This window comes from Rhinolophus sinicus, chromosome 14 (genome assembly GCF_057876585.1).
Source record: "Rhinolophus sinicus isolate RSI-liver-muscle chromosome 14, RSI-T2T, whole genome shotgun sequence".
NCBI lineage: Eukaryota > Metazoa > Chordata > Mammalia > Chiroptera > Rhinolophidae > Rhinolophus > Rhinolophus sinicus.
The window spans coordinates 142,212,688-142,234,279 of NC_142514.1; the positions used below are offsets into that span (position 1 = coordinate 142,212,688).

The window sequence follows — 21,592 nt, forward strand, 5'->3', positions numbered from 1 at the left end:
AGCTGGCTACTAGGGGGGTACCTGCTGATAGATCCTCTGGGCAGCACTCCACCCACCAGCAGGGAGAAACAGAAGGAGGAGGAGATAAGACAGAATAAATAAATAACCCTGACCAAGGAGGTCCAAAGGAGGGGGCGGAGGCAGAGAGGGCTGCACTGCAGTACAGCCTGCCAGACCTCTTCAGGAAGAGTACTAGAGAAAAGGGCACACGTTCCTGCAGTGAAGTTGAGGTGAGTTCAGGAGACAAGGTGGTACATCCAGGTATGTGTAGCTAGGGGTCTCCCATTAAACCTGCTGAGTGAATGAGAAACCAGGCTGTGAAGAACCAGAAGTACAGGCGTGGGACCAGTGGGTGTTGAACAAGGCTCCTGACTCAGAGGGCAGACAGCCTTAGCAATTTCTATGTTTGTGTGGTGAAGGGAAGCATGGGTGGTGTTAGATGCTGCCTATGGGTAGTTTCCAAGCACTTTCTCATTAATCAGTTTACTGGTATGCCCATCTTGAGCCTGGCAGGAGTTAGCCTAAATGAAGGTGAAGGGGAGCAGAGAACAACAGATGGGGTTGCGACTGAGCTAGAGTTGAAATGGAGTTCGGTGTGTGAACAAGGCCAGTCCCAGGCCATTCGTGTGGTCGAAACTCAGTTTGTGATTAGGGGTCAGACTATAGCTGTATATGGGGTGTGGACTCTGATTGAGATCCAGGCTCATCGGAGACTCTATAGCAAGAGTCAGGCTGTGGTTGAGATTGGGACTTGGCAGTCTTCCTGGGGCCTGACCCTGACCCAGTCTGTGCTTAGGATCAGGGTTCAGTCTTTAGCTCATTTAAAAACTGGATTAGTGTCTACACTGCAACTTTTCCTGCCTTGCACTCTTTACCCCAGCCACACTGAATCACTTGCAGCCTTCCAAACAAGGTATGTTCTCTTCTGTCTGGATCTTTGCACATGTGAGAGTGTACTTCAAAAAACAAATTAGATTCGGGGGTGGGAGGAGGGTTATCTCTTTGTGAGGGGTGTAAATGTCTAACTATTATGTTGCTTTGTACACCTGAAACTAATAAAAAATTAACAATTAAAAAACAAACAAAACCCAAGTTTGATTGGGTCTGTTGCTTAAATTCCCCCAAGTCACTCAGAATTAAATCAAAGCTCCTTGTCTTGTCTTGCAAGCCACTATATGACCTGGCTCTTGCCCTCCTCTCTGCTCTCAGCTTCTGAAACTCTCCTGTGTTACAGTAGCATCGATCTTTTTGTTGTGTGAACCCCAAACTCATTCTTGCCTCAAGATCTTTTCTTTTGTTGTCTCCTCTGCTTGGAACACTCTTTTCCTAAACCTTATTAATAGAATGGCTGGCATTATTTCATTACACAGCTCTTAGCTCATATGTCACCTCCTCAGAGGGGCTTTTACTGACTACCGTCTCAAATATGGGTGCCCTGTGCCTGTCCTTTGCCTCCTATCACTCTGTCTTGTCTTTCATGCACTCATCTTTGTCTGAAATGTTCTTGCTCATTTATTTGTAAATTTTTTGTTATTGCCCTCCTAGTATATGAGCTCTGTGAGAACAGTGATCTTTTCTGTTTTATCTCCAGTTTGGGGCAAATAGTAGGCACTCAATGCATTTTTGTTGTTTAATTGAGTATTGCTGTCCCCATGCCCACAACCCTGACTGGTTAGCTGCAACTTGCCCCACAAGCCTTAGCTCAGACATCATCTTCTCAGGAAAGCTCTCTGAGCCTCACGACTTGGTGAGCTATTGTCTGCTCCTGATGCCCTCGTACTTACTCATATCCTAACATTTATCACCACAAGCTGTGATGGCCACATATTTGTCTCAAGTTTACCCCACAGCTGGAAGGCTGAACTATGACTTATTTACTCTGTATCTCAGTATCTACAGTGCTTAGCACAGAGTCTGGTCCACAGTAGTCAGTCAATCAATACAAGCCTACCTTGTTTTATTGGGCTTCTCTTTATTGTACTCCGCAGATGTTGCATTTTTTACAAGTTGAATCTTTTTCCACCAGCAAAAGAATTACAGCTTGCTTTATGGCAGTTGTAAGGGACTTAATTTGCAATGTCTCTGAGGTATGCCTGTAATTGTTGAAAGGATCAGTGTACTGATCAAAGTTCCGATCTAACTTTTGCACTGCACCACATTTCCCTCGCATGCAAGCAATGGTGAGAGTAGCTCTGATGGGCACTGATAACTAGGTCAAGCTTTGCAGGTCTGTGGGTACTTATTGACTCTGGTTCTACTTGGAAAGTGGAGGGGCAGGGACCTGAACCCTTGGGGCTTTGTGTAGTAGTAATTTTACAGGGCAGACTGACATGAGTGAGCAGAATGGGGTTGGGAGCTTAATTTTTTATTGAGTTAGAAGTTGTAGTCTTTTATCTTTCCATTCTCATCTTGGCCATTTTCAAGAGAATACAGTGAGTTTAGGGGAGAGAGGATGTGGATAATTTGGGATGGATGTGATTCTGGGACTACTACCCTCATGGAGTAGTAGGAAAAATGCTCCTTCTCCACGAATCGAGTGATGAGCTCCTCCGGTCCTTGCAGGCGACAGCATTGCCCCTGAGGTCGGCCTTCCCTGACTGGCCTGGGAGTAGGAGCTAGAGGCTCCCAGGTATTTCTGGGCTTCTCTCCCAGGACATTCTCTTTTGGATGTTCTCACAGAGGCTGGCAGTGGCACCCGAGGTCCCCAACCCACTCCTCTAGGCATGGAACCTTCTGTGTGCTTAGCCCAGAAATGGTAGCAACCACGAATCCTATCTCTTATCCCCTCATTTCTCTTCCCCACTGAACCTAAGTGGAAGAGCTGGTCAGGTGTCCTGAGTCCTGGAGAGACTTTCTGGACTCATGGGTCCTCAAATTTTGGCTTCTTTGGAGAATAGCATGGAAATAGTTCTTACAAATCATGGGTCCATTCTTAAGGAGACTGGGAGAAGGGCAGAGAAGTAACCTGGCCTATTAGAAAGCACAGGTACTTGGCACTGAGAGATCTAAGTAACTCTCAATATCCTTATATGTCTAATGGGATTAATAATATCTGCCTGACAGGTTGACGAGAGGCTCTAATCATAAATGAAAGAAGAACTTGGTAGAGGATAAAGCTTTTTAATCTCCATTGTGGGGGCTGCCCATGTCACAGCCAGAGGAGTTGGGGCTGAAAGAAGGAGAGTGCCCAGATCCCAGTCAGCAGGGTCTTCTTTCCTGCCCTCTTGGGTTTCCTTCCAAGGGTCTACCTGGGCCAGGTATTCTATTTTACCAAGCCTCTCCTATCCTACCTCTTGGCTTTGAGAAGGTGCAGCACAATTAAAGGCAACCTAGAATAGGGGAAAATACAGGCATTGGAGTTAGTCTAGGCTAAATTCCTACTTTACCAGTCAACTGTTTAACCCTGAGAAACTTATTTAACCCCCTTGGGACCTCAGTTTTCTCACATATAATATAGAGCAGAAATATAGAATTCTTATCATGCAGTGTTGTTATTGGGTTAGAGATTAGCTTTATACAGAGTTTGGCATTTTGTAGTCACTCAATGATTTCTGCTGTTATCACAAAAACAGCAAAATCAGTGTTGGGAGTGACCTCATTGTTCTCCTGTGTCAGAAGAGATAGAGCTAATAGCCCTGTCCTACCTCACTGACTGCTTTTCTATGGGTCTTTGAGAGAGTTCTGAGGAAGAGTGTGAGGAAAGTGTCATGGGGGCTGAGCTGGCACTGGGGACAGAGTCCTGGAAGCCAGGGAGAAGGAATGAGGGGGATCGAAGGCCTCAAAGTAGGTTTCCACTCTGTGTAGCTGGGAGCTCCTGCTCCCTCATCCTCAACAAAGGGCCAAGATGTCCTTCACAGTCCTCCAAAAAACATTTCTGGGACTTGTTTAAGATAGTGTGACTTTTTCAGAGAAAATCTCACGCCCAGAGTTATTCCCTGGAGGTGAGAGCAGAGTGGGCTTTCTAAAAAAAAAAAGAAGAAGAAGAAGAAAAAAACTTTGTTTATTTTTCCTTGATTATGATTTATTTTCAAACTAGAGGGATTTAATTCCAATTTCCTCCAGAGCTCCAAACGTTCTATCTCTGAGTGCTTGCCAGTGGTTCTAATTATCAACTGTCGCTCAGCCTGGAAGTCATTTTGTCCCCTCTGCCTGCCTCCTGGTGGGACTGTGGGAGATTGGCGTGCTTCAGGGCTGGACAGTCTGAAGGGTGATACTTGGGCCCTCTGAACAGCTGCCTTCCCCATTTTTTCATTTCTCTCCTACTGCAGTCTTCTGAGGTGCAGCCTGACATTTCACCTCCAGACCCACTCTGCCCACTTCATGCTACCGAGACACCTCCCTCCCAGGCGAGCTGAATTTTACTCTCTGATTTCTGGAATCTCCATATCAGTGCTTAGTCTTTGCCACTGTGGGAGACTGACTGCTAGTCAGTATGTATGTGTGTACGAGTGTGTGCTTGTGTTTGTGTATGTGTGTGCTTGAGGTGGAGTGTCAATTAAGGTGACAAATCGAAGGGAAATGAAAAATTTTTAGAAACTTTATATTTTCTCAGAGATTTTGTTTCCCATTTTTATGGAAATGTGAAAAAGAGTGCTTTGCACACTATAATGCTGTTTTCACAGTGCCTTTTGACATGCTTTATCTCATATAATTTTGTAGCAGCATTATGAGTTATTATTGTCTTCTGCATTTATTTAGAGCTGAGACTTGCATTCCTAGCTTAGGGCTCTGCTCATCACATCTTTTACCCCCAGAGGTAATAGCATTGAATATAGCAATCCATGAGTTTTCTCAACATGTCTCTGAAGGCAGCACAGTTTTATCCTGGGAATTGCCCTGCTGCACCATATCTGTTCATTTGAAATTCTTGGATGGCATGGATATCTAGCCCTCTGGAGTACCAGAGCCTTCTTGCTGATGTCTCCAGGTGAGAGATCCTAAGTCATCCCCTCTCTCAGGCACAAACTGTGCTGCATGTCCACTATGCATTTACTTAGAGCCAAGGCTTTGTACCTACTCTGTTTTCCATGTATCCTTTCATGCCCTCTGGCTCCCTGGGTAAGAAAGACCTTTCTGTCTGACCCTAACAATGTTTGTTCTGAACTTAAGATTACCCTGCACTGACCTGCCAAGCGTTCTTTTATTCTTCTCAAAAGTCTCTATAGTTCAAACAACTGGAAGCCTTTCCTCCCCCTGTGATTGTGCAATGCTCATCAGATGCCTATTGAGGGATGTTTCTTTTGATAAAACTCATTTTTATTTTCAACAAACATCAATAAAACACTAATAAATATGATAGGGTTCCTGCCATTAAGGAATTCATAATTCAGGGGAAAATAGGAATTCATAATTCAGGAGGGTAAATGCATAAAAAGAGACCTAAACAAAGTTCTTTCAGGAGCACAGAGCAGGAAATAATTAATTACATCCAGGGGAAGGAGGCTTAGGAAATAGCACAAGACAGAGACAGTATGCCAGGATGTGAAAGATGAATAAGATTTTGCTCAGTGGAAAGTCAAGGAGTGCAGTCTGAGAGGATCTTGACAAAGGGACAAGAGGTAAAAAAGACAAAAAGACACAGAGCCATGAGAATCAACGCTACTTCATGAAAATAGTATGTATTGTAACGTGGCTGTGGCCCAGGAGCTGTGGTGAAGAGTGGGGAGAGAGAAACCTAGGCTCAGAGGCTGAAAGACAGACATTTGGCCACACCCTCGTAGTTTGGTCTTTATTCTAGGATTAATTTGGACCTTTCAAAGGCATTTTTTTAAACAACTGAGAGTGACTTGATTTCTTTTGGTTTGAAGATATTTGGGTTTGAAGATGAAGAAAGAAGTTTATGTGAGTGGCATGGCAGTCGGAATCAGAGTATCTAGCTTGTGTGACTGTTTTGGCCACCATAACAGAGAAGAGGAAAACAATTAACAACAACAGACGTGATTTTTTGCACATTTACTGTGTGGCAGGCATTGTATTAAATACTTTACACTGATCATCTCATTTAATCCTCACTTTGACCCCTATTACACAGTGACTATTATCCTCATTTTAAAGATGAGGAAACTGAGGTTTTCCCAGAGGTTAACTGACTTGCCCCAGATTGCACAGCTAGCCAAGTTGTCGACTGGAATTTGAATCCAGGATTGATTTCACAGCTCATGCTCTTAATAGCTGTACAATATGGCCTCTGGAAGAGTTTGTTTTTCAGACAGGGAGAGTTTGATGTGCTTTAGAGAAAGTCTGTTGGATCCCTTTAGTAAGACTTCAGAATTATAAATCTGTATCATAAAATAATTCAAGGCTTGCTAAACAGATTTGGGAATCAATAGTTTATACATAACGAATGGATTTATTGAAGGGGATGAGACAGCCAAAGAAAGGGTATAAACAAAAAAACACTGGGGATAAAATTCTGCATTATCATTTAAGAGTATACTTAAGGGTCAAGCAGAGGAGGCTGAAGGTCCAGAAAGGAGACCAAAAACTAGTGATCAGAGAGAGGGGAGGAGCAGCAGAAGGAGAAGGGAGAAGTTTAAGAAGGAGAGAACTGCTCACAGTGTCATATGCTACAGAGAGGTCAATACTGAAGACTTAAGTGACGTTGATGACTTTGGCCTGTTTGTCTAAGTTCTAGATTAAATATGGTTCCTTATACAGTCTCCCTTCAGCAGTTTGAATTAAATTCTGTCACTCTCTGTTCCAAAACTTGTGCTCCAGTGTTTCCCCCTCTGTGTCTGGTCTGAGGGAAGCTCTGGGTGACAGCTCAATGGCGGAACAAAGATTATTGACATATCCCAAACATGTTGAACGGTGTGAGCCCCTCCTGGTGCTGGCCATGGGCCCTTCTTCACACTCAAGTACTCTCTGATTACCCATGAAGAAAGACCAGTTGTCAAGGGCCAAATCTTAAAAATCTAAACTTGCTTTTTTCTTCCCAAGATAAAATTATCTTAACGATACCCTAACTAAATGTGGCACTATTTCTATAATGGGTAGAGGAGATACCTAACTGCCAAATTATATCTGAATATATACTAATAAATAGTAGGAACATGTGAATAATGTGAATATTTGTGAATGATAGAAAGGAAAGGAGGAAGGACAACAGTTAACTCTCTAATTGTTTTAACAGAGATATCTGAAAAAACTCAAGTCTGACATTTTCCACCTTAGCAATCTCTACTTACATCCATCAATTTTGTAGCCCGATATTCAGGGATACCGGAACCCTACTGTAGGATTGATCATTACTCCAGTGTTTCTAATGTGGTCAGGTTTGGGCTTCTATGTCAGTCCCTCTATCTTAAGCCTGGTGGGTCCCCTAGAAACAGAGCTTGTACTGGGGATTCTTATTTAAATGCCATATTGAAGGACTACTGTCAAGAGAAGAGGAGGGAGGGAAGCAGCATAGAGCAGGGAAAGAAAGCTAAGTGAGGCTGTGGTCTCAACTGGAGCATACATTGCATCACAGCTCCCCCTCTTGGAGGCAAGGAGGCTAGCCATTTGAACCTTTACATCAGGCAGTCATTGATCTCTAAACGTGCCCTGGCGGGAATAGCATAACTTCCTGGGTAAGGTGCCTCTCATTTGATCATGGACAATTTTCTGGAGAAAGGGAGAACTGTGAGCTTTGAGCACTAAGCATCCCCTGCAGATGAGATACAGGTGCATTGGCTTGGTGAAGGAGACCTAGTCGGGACACTGATGGTGTCCATTTCAGCCGTTGCTCCTTTTATGATATAAAAGGAGTATTTTGGACAAGTGTAAGATGTTTGATAGACATTTGGGCAAGAATGAAATTCTTGAGTTAGAATTCAGGATGAAGTTAGTGTGTTAGGATTTTTTTATTCTATTAGACTTTATAATGAAGTACGTATACTAGAATTAAGTCTTAGGTTAATGTTAAAGTTAGGGTTAAAGCTAGAGTTGGAGAGGTCATTAGGATTAGAGATAAAGTTAGGTATCAGTGTTAATCTATGATGCTATTAATATCACTACATTTGGACCTGGAATTAGTGTTAAATGTAATCTAATGATATAGCTAGAATTACAGTTGGTTTTAAGCATAGGGGAACATAAGGGTAGGATAGGATAGAAGAAGTGATGTGATTTTTTATCATCTAAGCCTGATGCATATTTATTCAATAACTTACCTTTGGTAAACTAAATGATTTAAAATATACTTCGAGGTTTTTTTTTGTTTTTTTTTGTTTTTCCCCCTTAATAGTTGTTTTCAGGATTCACTTTAGAGGTTTGGTTAGTAAGTAGGGCAGGGTGAATTTTTATCTGGGCCCTGAGTTATGAAGGACGGCCAAGTAGAGTTCAGAATCAGAGTTTGGATAGACAATAAAGTTAGAGTTTGGGTCAGAGGATAGGCTATCAGCATGAAGGGAAAGAAGTGTGGTATTGTGATTCTGAAGGATCTGACAATGGCTTATCTTTGCATTCCAGCTTCTCCCAGCCCGGCATTGGTCACAGCTCAGCTTCTTCACTATGGTGGGCTCTAATGGCAATGAATCCAGTGCTACCCATTTCATTCTAATAGGCCTTCCAGGCTTGGAAGAAGCTCAGTTCTGGTTGGCCTTTCCACTGTGCTCCCTCTATCTTATTGCTGTGTTAGGTAACTTGACAATCATCTACATTGTGCGGACTGAGCCCAGCCTACATGAACCCATGTATATCTTCCTTTGCATGCTTTCTGGCCTTGATGTCCTCATCTCTACGTCATCCATGCCCAAAATGATGGCCATCTTCTGGTTCAACTCTACTACCATCCAGTTTGATGCTTGTCTGATACAGATGTTTGCCATCCATTCCTTGTCTGGCATGGAGTCCACAGTACTGCTGGCCATGGCCTTTGACCGCTATGTGGCCATCTGCCACCCACTACGCCATGCCACTGTGCTAACATTGCCTCGTGTTACCAAGATTGGCTTGGCTGCCGTGGTACGGGGTGCTGCACTTATGGCACCCCTGCCTGTCTTCATCAAACAGCTGCCTTTCTGCCGCTCCAATATCCTTTCCCATTCCTACTGCCTACACCAAGATGTCATGAAGTTGGCCTGTGCTGACATCCATGTCAATGTGATCTATGGCCTCATCGTCATCATCTCTGCCATTGGCCTCGACTCACTTCTCATCTCCTTGTCATATCTGCTTATCCTCAAGACGGTGTTGGGCTTGACACGTGATGCCCAGACGAAGGCATTTGGCACTTGTGTCTCTCATGTGTGTGCTGTTTTCATATTCTATGTACCATTCATTGGATTGTCTATGGTACACCGTTTTGGCAAGCGGCATGACTCCCTCCTGCCCGTCATCATGGCCAACACCTACCTGCTTATTCCTCCTGTGCTCAACCCTATTGTCTATGGAGTGAAGACAAAGGAGATCCGGCAGCGCATCCTTCGTCTTTTTCATGTGACTACCCACACTTCAGATCCCTAGGTGTCAGTGATCAAATTTCTTTTTCATTCAAGGTCTTTCAATTGAGATTTTAATACTTTGGAAGACAATATTAGGGGAAAAAACCTTAATAAAAACACAACTGATCCTTCAAAGACAAAACTGGTTGGAGAATCTCCATGTGGTTAGGGGCAGCAAAACTCTATTCTCCCAATCCCGATTTTTGAATATTGTTTTCCTCGTTAGTTCTTCTCTATATATGATTATTAAAAACTCTAAGGTGGCTGTGGTTGGAGGGTTATTACTTCCCATTTAACCATTCAGTGCAAATCTCGAAATTGCTTGAACTGATAGTCCACAGCATTCTGAGATAAGTGTGGTATATGTAAACAACATTTACCAAAGTCTTAAGTGTGAAAAAATTAAAATAATTACAGCAATACAACACGAACAGATAATTTGGCTTAAAACTATGATTTTTCTCCTCAGAATCTCAAACCATATTGGATCTCAGGAAAAGATATATACATGGATTTCCTTCTTCAAGTGATCTCCATAGAGAATAAATAATTTCTTTTCTTTTAGGTACTAGCCCTTAAGAGGAGGGTTGGAAGTATGAAAAGACTTCTGTTACCTACATTAATGAAAGCTGACATACTCTGTTCTGAGATTTTTCACAGTCCATGGACATTTTTCCTTATTTAATTTTCTTATTAACCTTTTGATTTAGGCAGGAATATGATTAGAACCCCCATTGTACCCATGGGGAAATTGATGTTCAATGGGGACCAGTGAATTATATGAGGTCACACGTAAAAAATTATGTCTCTTGATGCTTAATTCCATATTGTAGAGAGGAATGCTAGAAAGATCAGTAGGGTAGTGAGTTAGACATATCCAGAGTCTTGCGTTTTTAGGGGGGGTATTATTTTCTTTCTCATCTATCCAATATTGTATTTAGGAGTTTCCTGCTAACGTTGCTGATGGCTTTGATTCTAATAGTTCCCGAACCATTTGACACTACTTGTGCAGTAGCAGCCGGAGTGTATTCCCAAACAGTGTCTAGTTTGGGAAATAGTATGATTATCAATGGGGACATTCACTGGATATCTGGAGAGACACTTTACGGAGCAGTGTAGCTGAGAACACCTAGAAACTCATGTAAAAATTGGCAGGTCTACCACAGGCCAGGGAGTCAAGAACAGGAACCATCATGAGACTGGACAAAGCCAGTGGCCCATAGGACTAGCCATGAAGCCAGGCTAAGGGAAACATGGGTCCACTGAAACTGAGTAGAGCATATAAGTGGACACCATATACCCCAAGGGCCCTGAGGTGCCCTGCAGGTGCAACCCACAGCATCAATGTTCAGAGAAGAAGACCATAGGAGAGACCAATAAAGCCTGAATCCCTGCCAGCTGTACTTAGCATATGTGTGGTTCCAGAGGTCCACCCAGAGTCCCACAAGCCAGGCACAGCACTTCCAGGAGAAAGAAGAATGGGAAGGAGGGCATATGGGCATGACAGGAGGGCAGTAGGAATGTACAGGCCAGAAATGAGACCACCACCCAGGCAGACCAAAAGAGAGGTAAGTGAATGTGAGAAGCAGGTAGTATAGTAGAGAACATGGCACAGGGCCAGCCAGAATTTTCTGGCCATTGCTAGTAGCACAGGATTACTTGGTAGAGAGGGCATGTAGAGAGCATATCTGATTTCCTGGACTGGAATCCAGAAGGTTAAAATTGTGAGCAATATGGGATCTGATATACCGAGGTGAGTGACAGCCCCCAGAACTAGGAGCATAAATTACAGTCAATGCAGACTTTGGTCATTTTGGACTGAACAGAAGATCAGCCCTTTGCCCAGTAGGGAACTGACATTGGGACTGAGAGAGACAGAATGAAAGACATAGAAAGAGACAGACTTTGTTTTTTCTTATATGGTCAATATATAGGAAAGCAATATATGATCACTGGAAACAAAAATCTTGCCATGTTTCCCTCAAAACAAGTCCTACCCTGAAAATAAAGTCCAGTTAAGATCTCAGCCAGATGGACTCATTTAGTACGTTATGACAATGTTCCAGAAGATGACATGACTGTATTTGAATAAATGTAGTTTGTTGTACATGAAAAAATAAGACATCCCCTGAAAATAAGCCCTAATGGAGCAAAAATTAGTATAAGACCTGGTCTTATTTTTGGGGAAACATGGTAGACACCCTGAAAATTTAAAAGAAAGAAAAAAATACAGTAAAAACTCCAATAAACTTGTCATCTTAAAAAACTGTTAGCATTTTGGTGTTTATTTTTTCAGATTTTTAATAAGTGTTTGTGTGCATGATTCTGTGTGGACATATGATGAACATGTGTGTATACTTTATATTTGAAATCCTGTTAGAAGCATACAGATAGATGAATAATAAACAGATAAATCAGACAGACAAATTTTACATTTTTTCTAGAGATGCAGGTATTATTCTATATTTTGGAAAGTATTCCAGGTCTATGATAGTTAATATGCTCAGGATAAAGTTTCATGGCTTTAATCCTAAATGACTTAAATGTTTTGTGAGTGTAGACACACACACACACACACACACACACACACACACACACACACACACACGGTTACCTGGAAGGGCCTGGAGTTAAGGACTAGAATGAGAGGGGGAGGCTGCCTCTTTTAGATTTGGCTGTAAATTAGTAAAGATTCTGGACAAAGACCTTCAGCATATGCCTTTTATATGGGCATCTTTTTACCTTCTCCATTTCCTTTGTTTGAATATTCCTGTCTCTGGCTCTACCATCTAAGCCACTTGGACTTTTTTGGGTCCTGGAGAAGTTTGAATAATTAAATCTCAATATGTAACTTGTTCATTATTTTAGGTTTTATCTAGAAACATTTTATAAACATATTTTGTGTTCTCCATTTGACTACCAATGCTCTAGTCCAGATATTCACCTCTTGCTTGGTCATAACGTCCGCACTGGTCTCCTTGCCTTTGAACAACTTTTGTACCAGTCCTAAATCCCACATAGCTTGTAGGATTTTTTTCTAACACAACTCTGATTATCTAACTTCCCTGTTTAAAATCCATCAAAAGTCTTGTATTGCTTCTCATATAGTGTCCAAACTTCTTAGAGTATCAGACTCATTCTTTTGTCTTTTATACCTATCCCTATCTTATTTTTCTATTATCTTTAATTTTTCCACACACCATATTATTCAGCTACTTTATAATGCTTGTTGTTTGATGATTTTATGCACTTTTAAGGCCTCTGTTTTCTTTCTCTGAATTGCCTGTTGCAGTTTTTCTTTTTAAATAACATCTCATAAAATGAAGTTTTTATGATTCATCTATCCAAAAGAAGTAGTCTCTCTTCAGTGTTCCCAGACCTCTTGGCACACTTTTTAAATTTATTTTTTTTAAGAACTGGACCATTTCCAGTTCAGAAAAGTTTGAGTGAGACTTTTGAGTCACATCTATTCAAGTTAAGAAGGTATCTTATATCATTCTTTTAAATAAGTTAACTGTCCCGTGGATGCAAATGAACATACATGTGAAGGGTCATCCGTTTCTACTATGTCTGGCATTCTTGAGATAAGCAGACTTGAATTTGGGAAAGGACCATATTATACCGTTGGTTTAGGATTTTAGAATTGATTTTGATCATTTATCTCTTTAAAAAGGTACTCTCCAACTTCTTCTTGTCCATTCCCCTGGCTTCTCATAGCTTTTTATGTTAGATTTGATCCAAAGGAAATGAAACTGATGCAGAATCAGTTTGCAGTCTGTCTTTTGCACTCCTAAGGAAGCCAACAGGGATGCAGGGCTTTTAACCCAAAGAAAGTTGAAGACTGAGGTTGTGGAGAATCCAGAGGACATCTGAAATGGGCCCATAGAGGAGGATGCAGTTGTCATGATCAGACTTCACCATGGAAACTAATAGGCAAGTGAGTCTCCTGGAGAAATGGACATTTCCTGAGTGAGGTTACAAGAAGAGTTACTGCTGAGGCAGGTGGCACGATATCACTGTGTCACTAGTCAGCATCACCTGATCAACACATTTATTTATTCACTTATTTAACAAACATTTATGGAAAAATATAACTAGGTAAGACACTATGTTAAGAATGCTAGGACTACAGAGATTAAAAAGACAGAGAACCTGACCATAGGGATCTTTCAGTCACTACATATTCTCTAGCAATAACCACATGAGCTTGATTTCTGACCCCAAAGCATCCTTTATTTATTTCTGCCACTGAAGTTGCCAGGCAGAGTTGGGGTGGATAAGAGAAAGACCACTTCAGACCACAGTTTCTAGGGTAGCTTGTAGAGGAAATAGAGTTGTTTTTCTTTCAGGGTCTCCTTCTCAGACGTGTCAAGAACCCTAACTTCCTTCCATACTGATTTCCTTTTCCTCCCCTTATTCTTTCTTTTCATCTTTTTCACCATCACAATTGACAAAAAATCTGTTTCTTACCTTTATTTTCAAGGTAAGAAAGATATACCTATATTAAAATATAGGTATATCACTGGAGGAAAGCCTCACCGAAAGTAGGGAGGATGGAACTTGGAGATAGGAATTGCTTTTAGTAAAAATCACCCAGAGAAAATGTCTTTAGAAAAGGTAGGTGATGGGAAGACTCTAAGTAAGAGTAAAAGATGCATCATCCTTTCTTGATCCAGACTTATAAGGTTTTATGTCGTTCAAGATATTTTCTATCTCATCTAAATTTTCAAATTTACTGGCATGAAGGTGTTCATAATATTCTCTTATAATCCTTTGTGAAGCATGTAAATATCTAGTCACTATGTTGTTTTGTACACCTGAAACTAATAATAATAATAATAATAATAATAATAATAATAGTAAAGCTGAACTCATCAACAAAGAGTAGAATCATAGTTACCAGGGGCTGAAAGGTGGAGAAAAGGGGAAATGTTGGTCAAAGGGTATATGCTTTCTGTTATAAAATGATAAGTTCTAGAGACCTAATAATGTATAGCAGGGTAGCTACAGTTAATGGTAATGTACTACATGCTTGCTAAGAAAGTAGATCTCAAAGACTCTTACCACACACACAAAATGGTAACTGTGAAGTAATGGACATGTTAATTAGCTTGATTCTGGGAATCTTTTCATAATGTGTATCAAAACATCACATTACATAAGGTGGCAACAACTTTGCATAGTGTCAGTGGGTACTGCACTAATTGAGGGGATCACTACATAAATTATATAAATATCTAACCACTATGCTGTACACCTGAAACTAATATAAAATAATATTGAATGTCAGCTGTAGCTGAAAAAAATAAATAATTAAAAATGAAAAGGAGTTTTCTTCTCTTTTTTTCTTTTTCCTTTTTTTCCTTTTTATAAATATCACTAAATATATGGACTCATACTTCAAAAAAAATTCATTGTTATAATCCATTACTTTCAAAATTAGTTTTAATGTTCCAATTGACCCACCTTTGACCACTGGTAGCCCCTTCAAATGGGTTTCTGTGTTTGTCGTTTATATTACTTTTTTTTGTGTGTGTGCTTTCTTTATTGCTTTCAGGTATAAGCTATTCAAGTTTCACCTTATGTTCTCCCTGCTTCATACCTGGAATTAGCAATTCTCCAAGGATTCCAGGCTATGTGTAGTGGGAAATGGTATTTAGAAATCAAGAGGCAGATGCTAGCTCTGCTTACTGCTACTGATGTCATTGTTTTCAGGGACTTTCAGAGGACAGAGAAGGAAATGTAGAGATACAATTTTTAAAAAAATACATCTATTCTTTTTCATTACTGGCGACACTGACTTAATTTTACTTTCCATTTTCTTTTTGCTAGACAACAGCCTCCTAAATGGTTTCTTTGTACTCTTTTCCTCCTCTACTTTCACTTTTCTAAACTGTAATACAAAGTTAAGGTGGTGTAACATTTTACATTGCAATAGCTTTTCTGTGGCTGACTTTTAAACAAAGAGCAAAGGTCAAATGTTTCAATCAGGTCTGAAAGAGCCCCAGAAATCTTACCACTGCCCATCATTTCTAGCTCATCTCCTGTCCTCCCTCCTACACATACACAGATTATTCTGAGCCACATATGACTACTCACCTCTTCACAAGCACACCAAATAATTCCACATCTCAGTTTTTTAGTTTCTTTTCTTTCTTTCTTTTTTTTTTTTAACATGTTTTCCCCTTTATTAGATATGTCCCCCTCTCGTCCACCATTTCTGCCTGACAAACTCCTCATCACCTTTCACCCTCCTTCTTACCTGACTCCTTTCTCATTTCCTCTTGAGAAGGCAGTAAACCATCTTCTAAGTTCCTATAGCACTTAGCGTGTACCCATCGCAGCCACATTACACTTTGTAATAATTGTGTACTTACAAGCCTATGTCCTTCAATGGAGGGAAGAGACCATGTATGGTTTATTTTAATATCTCTAGTAATGAGCACAGATTCTTACACAAGTAAACACTGAATAAAATAGCTGAAGTTAATGAGTGCAGAAAAGAATCAAGACTATTTGTTCTTCACCCCTCAGTCTGAGGATGTCCATTTCCTTGCCATATTCACGATAATGTGTCTGGGTCAAGGCTCTGAATAAGGGCTTTCTGGACATAAAGTATGACTGTTTAGCCATGTTTTTCCTCAGATTCTGTGGTTGTTTCTTGATTTCATCAGCCTTGCCTCTTCCCCTTCAGCACTCTGAGCATGGCCTCCCTGATGGGCTTGGATTTTATACTGTAGATGATGGGATTAAGTACAGGGGGCACCACCAGGTACACGTAGGCAATAAGACAATGTACAATGTGAGGTAGGTGCCTTCCAAAACGGTGGATCATAGACACACCTATGACTGGGATGTAGAAAACCAAAACAGCCAAGATATGAGAAATACAAGTGTTGAGAGCCCGGACGCGCTCCATGGGAGAGGCTAGGCCCATCACTGTGCGAAGAATGAGAGCATAAGACAGGACAATAAGCAAGGAGTCTACACCCACCGTGGACAGAACTACATACAGCCCATAAAGGATGTTGACAGTAATATCAGCACAGGCTTGTTTCATGACATCTGCATGGAAACAGAATGAATGGGACAGGAGGATCTTGCCAGGGCAAAAGTTCAGTCGCTTCAGTAAGAAGGGTACTGGGAAGAGGGACACAGTGGCTCTAACCACAATGGCCAGACCAATCCTGATGATGACATTATTTGTGAGGACAGCTACATAGCGCAGGGGGTTGGAGATGGCCACAAAGCGGTCAAATGACATGGCCAGGAGCACCGAGGACTCCACCACCGAGAAAGAGTGGAGGAAGAACATCTGGACCAGGCAGGCATTGAAGCCAATGAGACGATGGTCAAACCAGAGCACAGCTAGGGTGGTGGGCATGGTGGACAAGGTGAGGCCCACATCTGTGAGGGCCAGCATGGACAGGAAGTAGTACATGGGCTGGTGCAGGCTGGGAGTCCTCTTCACAGCCAGGAGGATCAGGCAGTTTCCAGCGAGAGCCACAGTGTACATGGAGGAGAAAGGAATGGCAATCCAGCCATGAATGGCCTCCAGCCCTGGGATGCCGATCATCAGGAAAGCAGGTGGCTGGAAGAAGGAGAGGTTGACGTAGGCCTGGGAAGGGGGCATCCTTGGATGACAGATGAGGCCTTCAGAAAGATGTGACCTCAATCTGGGCAGAAAAGTAAGCAGACAAAATTATTGGAAAAAATACCAGTTCTGATATTGAATGACATGGGTTCACACACAATAGCAAATATAAAATGCAAAGGAGATTTAAAACATACTCTATCTAAAAGCAAACGAGAGAATAGCTATATTTTAAATCTGTTGACGACAAAAGTATCATTTCATAGTGAAACCCTAATCTCTTCACACATTGAAGAAAGCAATGACTTTTTAAAAAAATATGTGAGATGATCCTAAAGAGCCTAATTAAAACCACCCCATTTTAAACAAGAAATAGTGGCTACCTGGAAATACATTACAAACTGTAGAAGACTGAAGGATTGACAACATGAGATTGTTGTTGTTGCTTTTCTAGGATTTGCCTGTAAACCCCAATACAAACAAGTAAATAAGCAAAATATCCTTTAAAGGTAGGCTAATAAAAGAACAAAAGAGAAACAGCCACCCAAATATCCTTCAGCAGAGATTTAAAATAGGTCACCATCTCTTACTGAACACGGAGCTGGCCTCAGGCTGTTTGAACAGTTTAACCCAAAACATGAGAATCAGACCAAATCATACAATTTATATCAACAACATGAATGTCAAAATTAAAAAAGAAGAATTGAAGAGATCCCTATATGCCCTGTTTTCTCACTTTGGCCATGTGGCAGATATTGTGGCTTCATAGACCATGAAGATGAGGAGGCCTTTGTTAAATTTGCAGAACTGGGCCCACCCATGGGTACTTTGAGACAGTTACAGGGATTTCTATTTTATGGTAAACCAGTGCAAATCCAGAATGCAAAAACCAGATTCTGACATAATATCGAAAATGCGAGGCACTTTTGTTGACACAGAAAAGAAAAAAGCCAAAACTGTGGAACAAACAGAAATGACCACAAATACGAAGCCTGGTCAGGGAACACCAAATTCAGCCAATACCCAAGGAAATGCAACACCAAATCCTCAGGTTCCTGATTACCCTCCAAACTATATGTTATTCCTTAATAATTACCAGAAGAGACGAATGAAATGATGTTATCCATGCTGTTTAATCAATTCCCTGGTTTTGAGGAAGTTCTTTTGGTAGCTGGGAGGCATGACATCGCATTTGTTGAATTTGAAAATGATGGACAGGCTGGAGCTGCCAGGGATGCTTTACAAGGATTTAAGATCACACTGTCCTATGCCATGAAAATCACTTATGCCAAGAAATAACATTTGGGATAGCTGTCTTTAAAGGACTGGTGTTATTTATAGTGTTTGTTTTGATAACATTTAGTCAGGCCATTTTAATAGTTGAGGGTTAGGGGAGGTGAAAGTGAAATTTTTGTGCAGGTTTTTAAAAATTACCTAGTCTTCCTTTACCCTTGGTGAACTATGAAATATGAAGGCTTTAATTTTTTACAATAAACTTTTATTTGTACTCTAAAAATATAGGTCATCAAAATAACCCACCATAAATAGGTTTGTGAGCTAAAAGAGGTTTTACTCTGAACCCTGGGGTCTACAGTTATACCATATGTAGCCAATATAATCAGCTTGCTCTGAAGGTAAAAAGGATTTTTTTTTTTTCCTTTGGGAGGGAGTTGCCTCTAGAGCAGAGGTTTGTACATATTATGGTAGGAGATTTTTAAAAAGGAAATAAAGTTCTGTCATCCTTCATTCCTTCTCTCATACACTCTTTTTAGCAAATATAAAACGCTGGTGGAACTCACCCGCTTTAAAGATGAGTAACAAACTGAGAAATTCCAACATAGAATTTGTGCAGACATATTTTATAAAAAATTAAAAGGGATAGAACAAGTTGCAGATATGTAAAAATACTCTTGGAGATCAGGACATATTCAGGACAGAGAAGAAAATTCTGTACAAAAATTTTCTAAATAAATTAAGTCATGAACCAAATTAAAATTTTTGATATTAGAGTATGAAAACGAGTTGATAATAAAAAAATAAACTGAATGCCAGATGGGAATGTCAGATGGTACGAGAACCTGACACATTCTCTCATCCACTCCCTCTCTTGAGAGACTATGCAGGACGTCTCTCCCCAGAAGTGTGGCCTGGGATTCCAGTTCATCTCTGAGCTGTAAACTCCCTGAAACTCAGGAAGGCAGCCTCCTTCAGGCCCTCGTCTACAAGCAGGGGATGTGGCTGCTGTCTCTTTCATCGTCCGAGAATACTTCTTCTTTTGTATTATTTCCAGAACTTTCCCTTTGATATCTCCACTTGAGGCTGAGGTACTGGCAGTCACCCATCTGGGAAGTGGAGAAGGGGATGTGTTAGGGCCCCAGGTTACTCACCCTGGCTGTTGTGCCAGGCTGCTCTGACACTCCACATCCTGCAGGAGCCCAGGATGTCTTTGTGGCAGAGGGACTGAGTTTTATCCCATTGCATGGACACGCCTTGGCAGCAGCGCCTATCTCTAGGGAGGGCCAAGTTTAGGTCACAGAGGAATTACTCCAGTCAGGTCCCTGGGAAATGGAAAAATTGGGGCTACTTTGGAACCATGGGACGTCTTTGGAGGAACTAAACAACAAGGGGGAAAAGAAAACAGAATCATAGATTCTACAACACCCCACCAAGTTTAAACTGTTATATTCAGAGACTGGCAGCTTCAACAGCTCATTTGCACTTGAAATCCTTCCAGGACAACATTTCTAGTGAAGCTCCAGAATGAGTTCTACAGGAACTGGTAGGCTTTGCAGAGGGTAGCGATACAAAGTGATGTGTTGGGAGATTCCTGAGGGAGTCAGGGAAGACTTCCTAAAGGAGGTGGAGAAGGAGCAGACTTCTGAAAGGCCCACAGACCCTGTTCTAAACTCTTAACTCTCATTCTGGGACAGACACCAGGACTCTGAGCTTGTAGCTCCAGACTGGGGCTGGCACAGATTCTGCCCACACTCCTAGCCTAGGTCTGACCTGCTGAATCAAAAAGGTTCAAAAGGAGGGAACTTGGACAATGGAAAGAACATGCACTAGAGAGCCAGTAGGACCTGGGTTTGAATTCTTGCTCTGTTTCCCACCACAGACAAGGTCCACCTCTGTTCTTTCTCATTTTCTGGAGAGCTTCACCTCAAAATAGCTCTGGCCTCAGCTTTTCCTAAATCAATTTGGACTATGCTCATTGACCTGGGGCTGCTTTTTATGGACACATTTGACTTTCTCCTCTTTGAATTTGGTCACTCTCTCCCAGTCTGAACTGGGTCTAATCTGTCTACCCTTTCCCTCCTGAGGTGATAAGAAAATTTAGGGAAAAATCACAAAACTTTGATGTCTATTATCAAAACAAATTCATGGTGATTAAACTGAGCTGAGATGTTAGCATCGCTTCACAATTCTTCCCTTTTAGTTTTCAAATTGTCACCATTCTTCTCAACCTCTCTATACAACCTGTTATCTCTACTCTCAGTGACTAATTTTAACTTCACACAGGAAATGGAGGCCATCAAGTGTGCTGTCTCTACATCTCTACGCTTCCTACGAATCCTCCTGCTGTCTTATCCACTTCCACTCCTATATTCATGCCCTGTCAGAGAGGCCACTCTAAGGCACAAATGGCTTCATGTCAACGCCCTCTCCACTTCTTTGTTGGTTGCTCATCACTTACAAAAAAATAAATCGAAATACCATGGTATGGAACCCAAGACATTTTAAGATTTGCACTCGTGTATATGTAAAAGCTTTTAATTTTGATGCCTTGTACACTTTACCCAATTCCCCCAATGATAACAACTTGCAAAACAATATACAATTTCAAAATAAAGATACAGACATTTCCACAGTCAAAATACAGCACATTTCCATCGCAAGGGTCCCTCAGGTTGTTCTTTTATTGCCACCCCTACTTCTCTCCCTCCCCATCCTCTCTTTAATCCCTGGCAATCACTAATGTGTTATATAGCTCTATAATTTTGTAAATTCAAGAATACTATATAAATGAAATCACACAGTCTGTATCTTTTGGGATTGTTTATTTTTTTCCACTTGGTATAGTTCTCTGCAGATTTATCCAGCTTATTTCATGAATTAATAGTTAATTCCTTTTAAATTCTGAGTAATGTTACAGGGCATGGCGATACCACAGTTTGTTTAACCATTCACTTGTTGAAGAACAAGTTTTTAGCTATTATGAATAACGCTACCATAAATATATATGTGCAAGTTTTTGGTGAACACAATTCTTCATTTCTCTGGGATAAATTTTGAGTAGTACAAATAGTCACCGATATGTTAGTTGCATGTTTAAAGATTTTAGAAACTGCCAAAATGTTTTCCAGAGTGGCTGGCTATACCATTTTACATTTGAACCAGCAATGTATGTGTGACCCAGTTTCTCCATAACTTTGCCAACATTTGATGTTTTTACCTCTAAATATATATATTTTAAATTATTCTGATAGATGTGTAGTGATATCCCACCTTGGTTTTAATTTTAATTCCCTACTGGTTAATTATTTTGAACATCTTTTCATGTGTTTCTTTACTA

The 21,592-nt window shown here is 40.9% G+C and overlaps 2 protein-coding genes and 1 pseudogene across 3 annotated transcripts; 2 read left to right on the plus strand and 1 right to left on the minus strand.

Moving 5' to 3' along the window:
* Positions 1 to 139: 139 nt before the first annotated feature.
* Positions 140 to 14,687, plus strand: LOC109436931 (olfactory receptor 51E1). 2 transcript variants are annotated; one of them, XM_019715811.3, is made up of 2 exons: positions 140 to 230; positions 8,452 to 14,687. In XM_019715811.3, the coding sequence occupies exon 2, from the start codon at positions 8,494 to 8,496 to the stop codon at positions 9,445 to 9,447; it is 954 nt and encodes a 317-aa protein (XP_019571370.1). In that variant the 5' UTR covers positions 140 to 230; positions 8,452 to 8,493; the 3' UTR covers positions 9,448 to 14,687. The 2 variants fall into 2 exon arrangements, with proteins under 2 accessions (XP_019571370.1, XP_074191973.1); XM_074335872.2 differs by lacking the exon at positions 140 to 230 and adding an exon at positions 250 to 913.
* Positions 14,688 to 15,583: 896 nt separating this feature from the next.
* On the minus strand, positions 15,584 to 17,101 carry LOC109436933 (olfactory receptor 51I2-like). Its single transcript, XM_019715813.3, has one exon. The coding sequence runs from the start codon at positions 17,056 to 17,058 to the stop codon at positions 16,096 to 16,098; it is 963 nt and encodes a 320-aa protein (XP_019571372.3). The 5' UTR covers positions 17,059 to 17,101; the 3' UTR covers positions 15,584 to 16,095.
* Positions 17,102 to 17,656: 555 nt separating this feature from the next.
* On the plus strand, positions 17,657 to 18,324 carry LOC109436934 (U2 small nuclear ribonucleoprotein B'' pseudogene; annotated as a pseudogene).
* The last annotated feature ends 3,268 nt before the right edge of the window (positions 18,325 to 21,592 follow it).

Excerpts from the sequence above, each read along its gene's own strand:
- LOC109436931 (XM_019715811.3), top strand. The coding sequence starts at position 8,494 with ATGGTGGGCTCTAATGGCAATGAATCCAGTGCTACCCATTTCATTCTA.
- LOC109436933 (XM_019715813.3), bottom strand. The coding sequence starts at position 17,058 with ATGCCCCCTTCCCAGGCCTACGTCAACCTCTCCTTCTTCCAGCCACCT.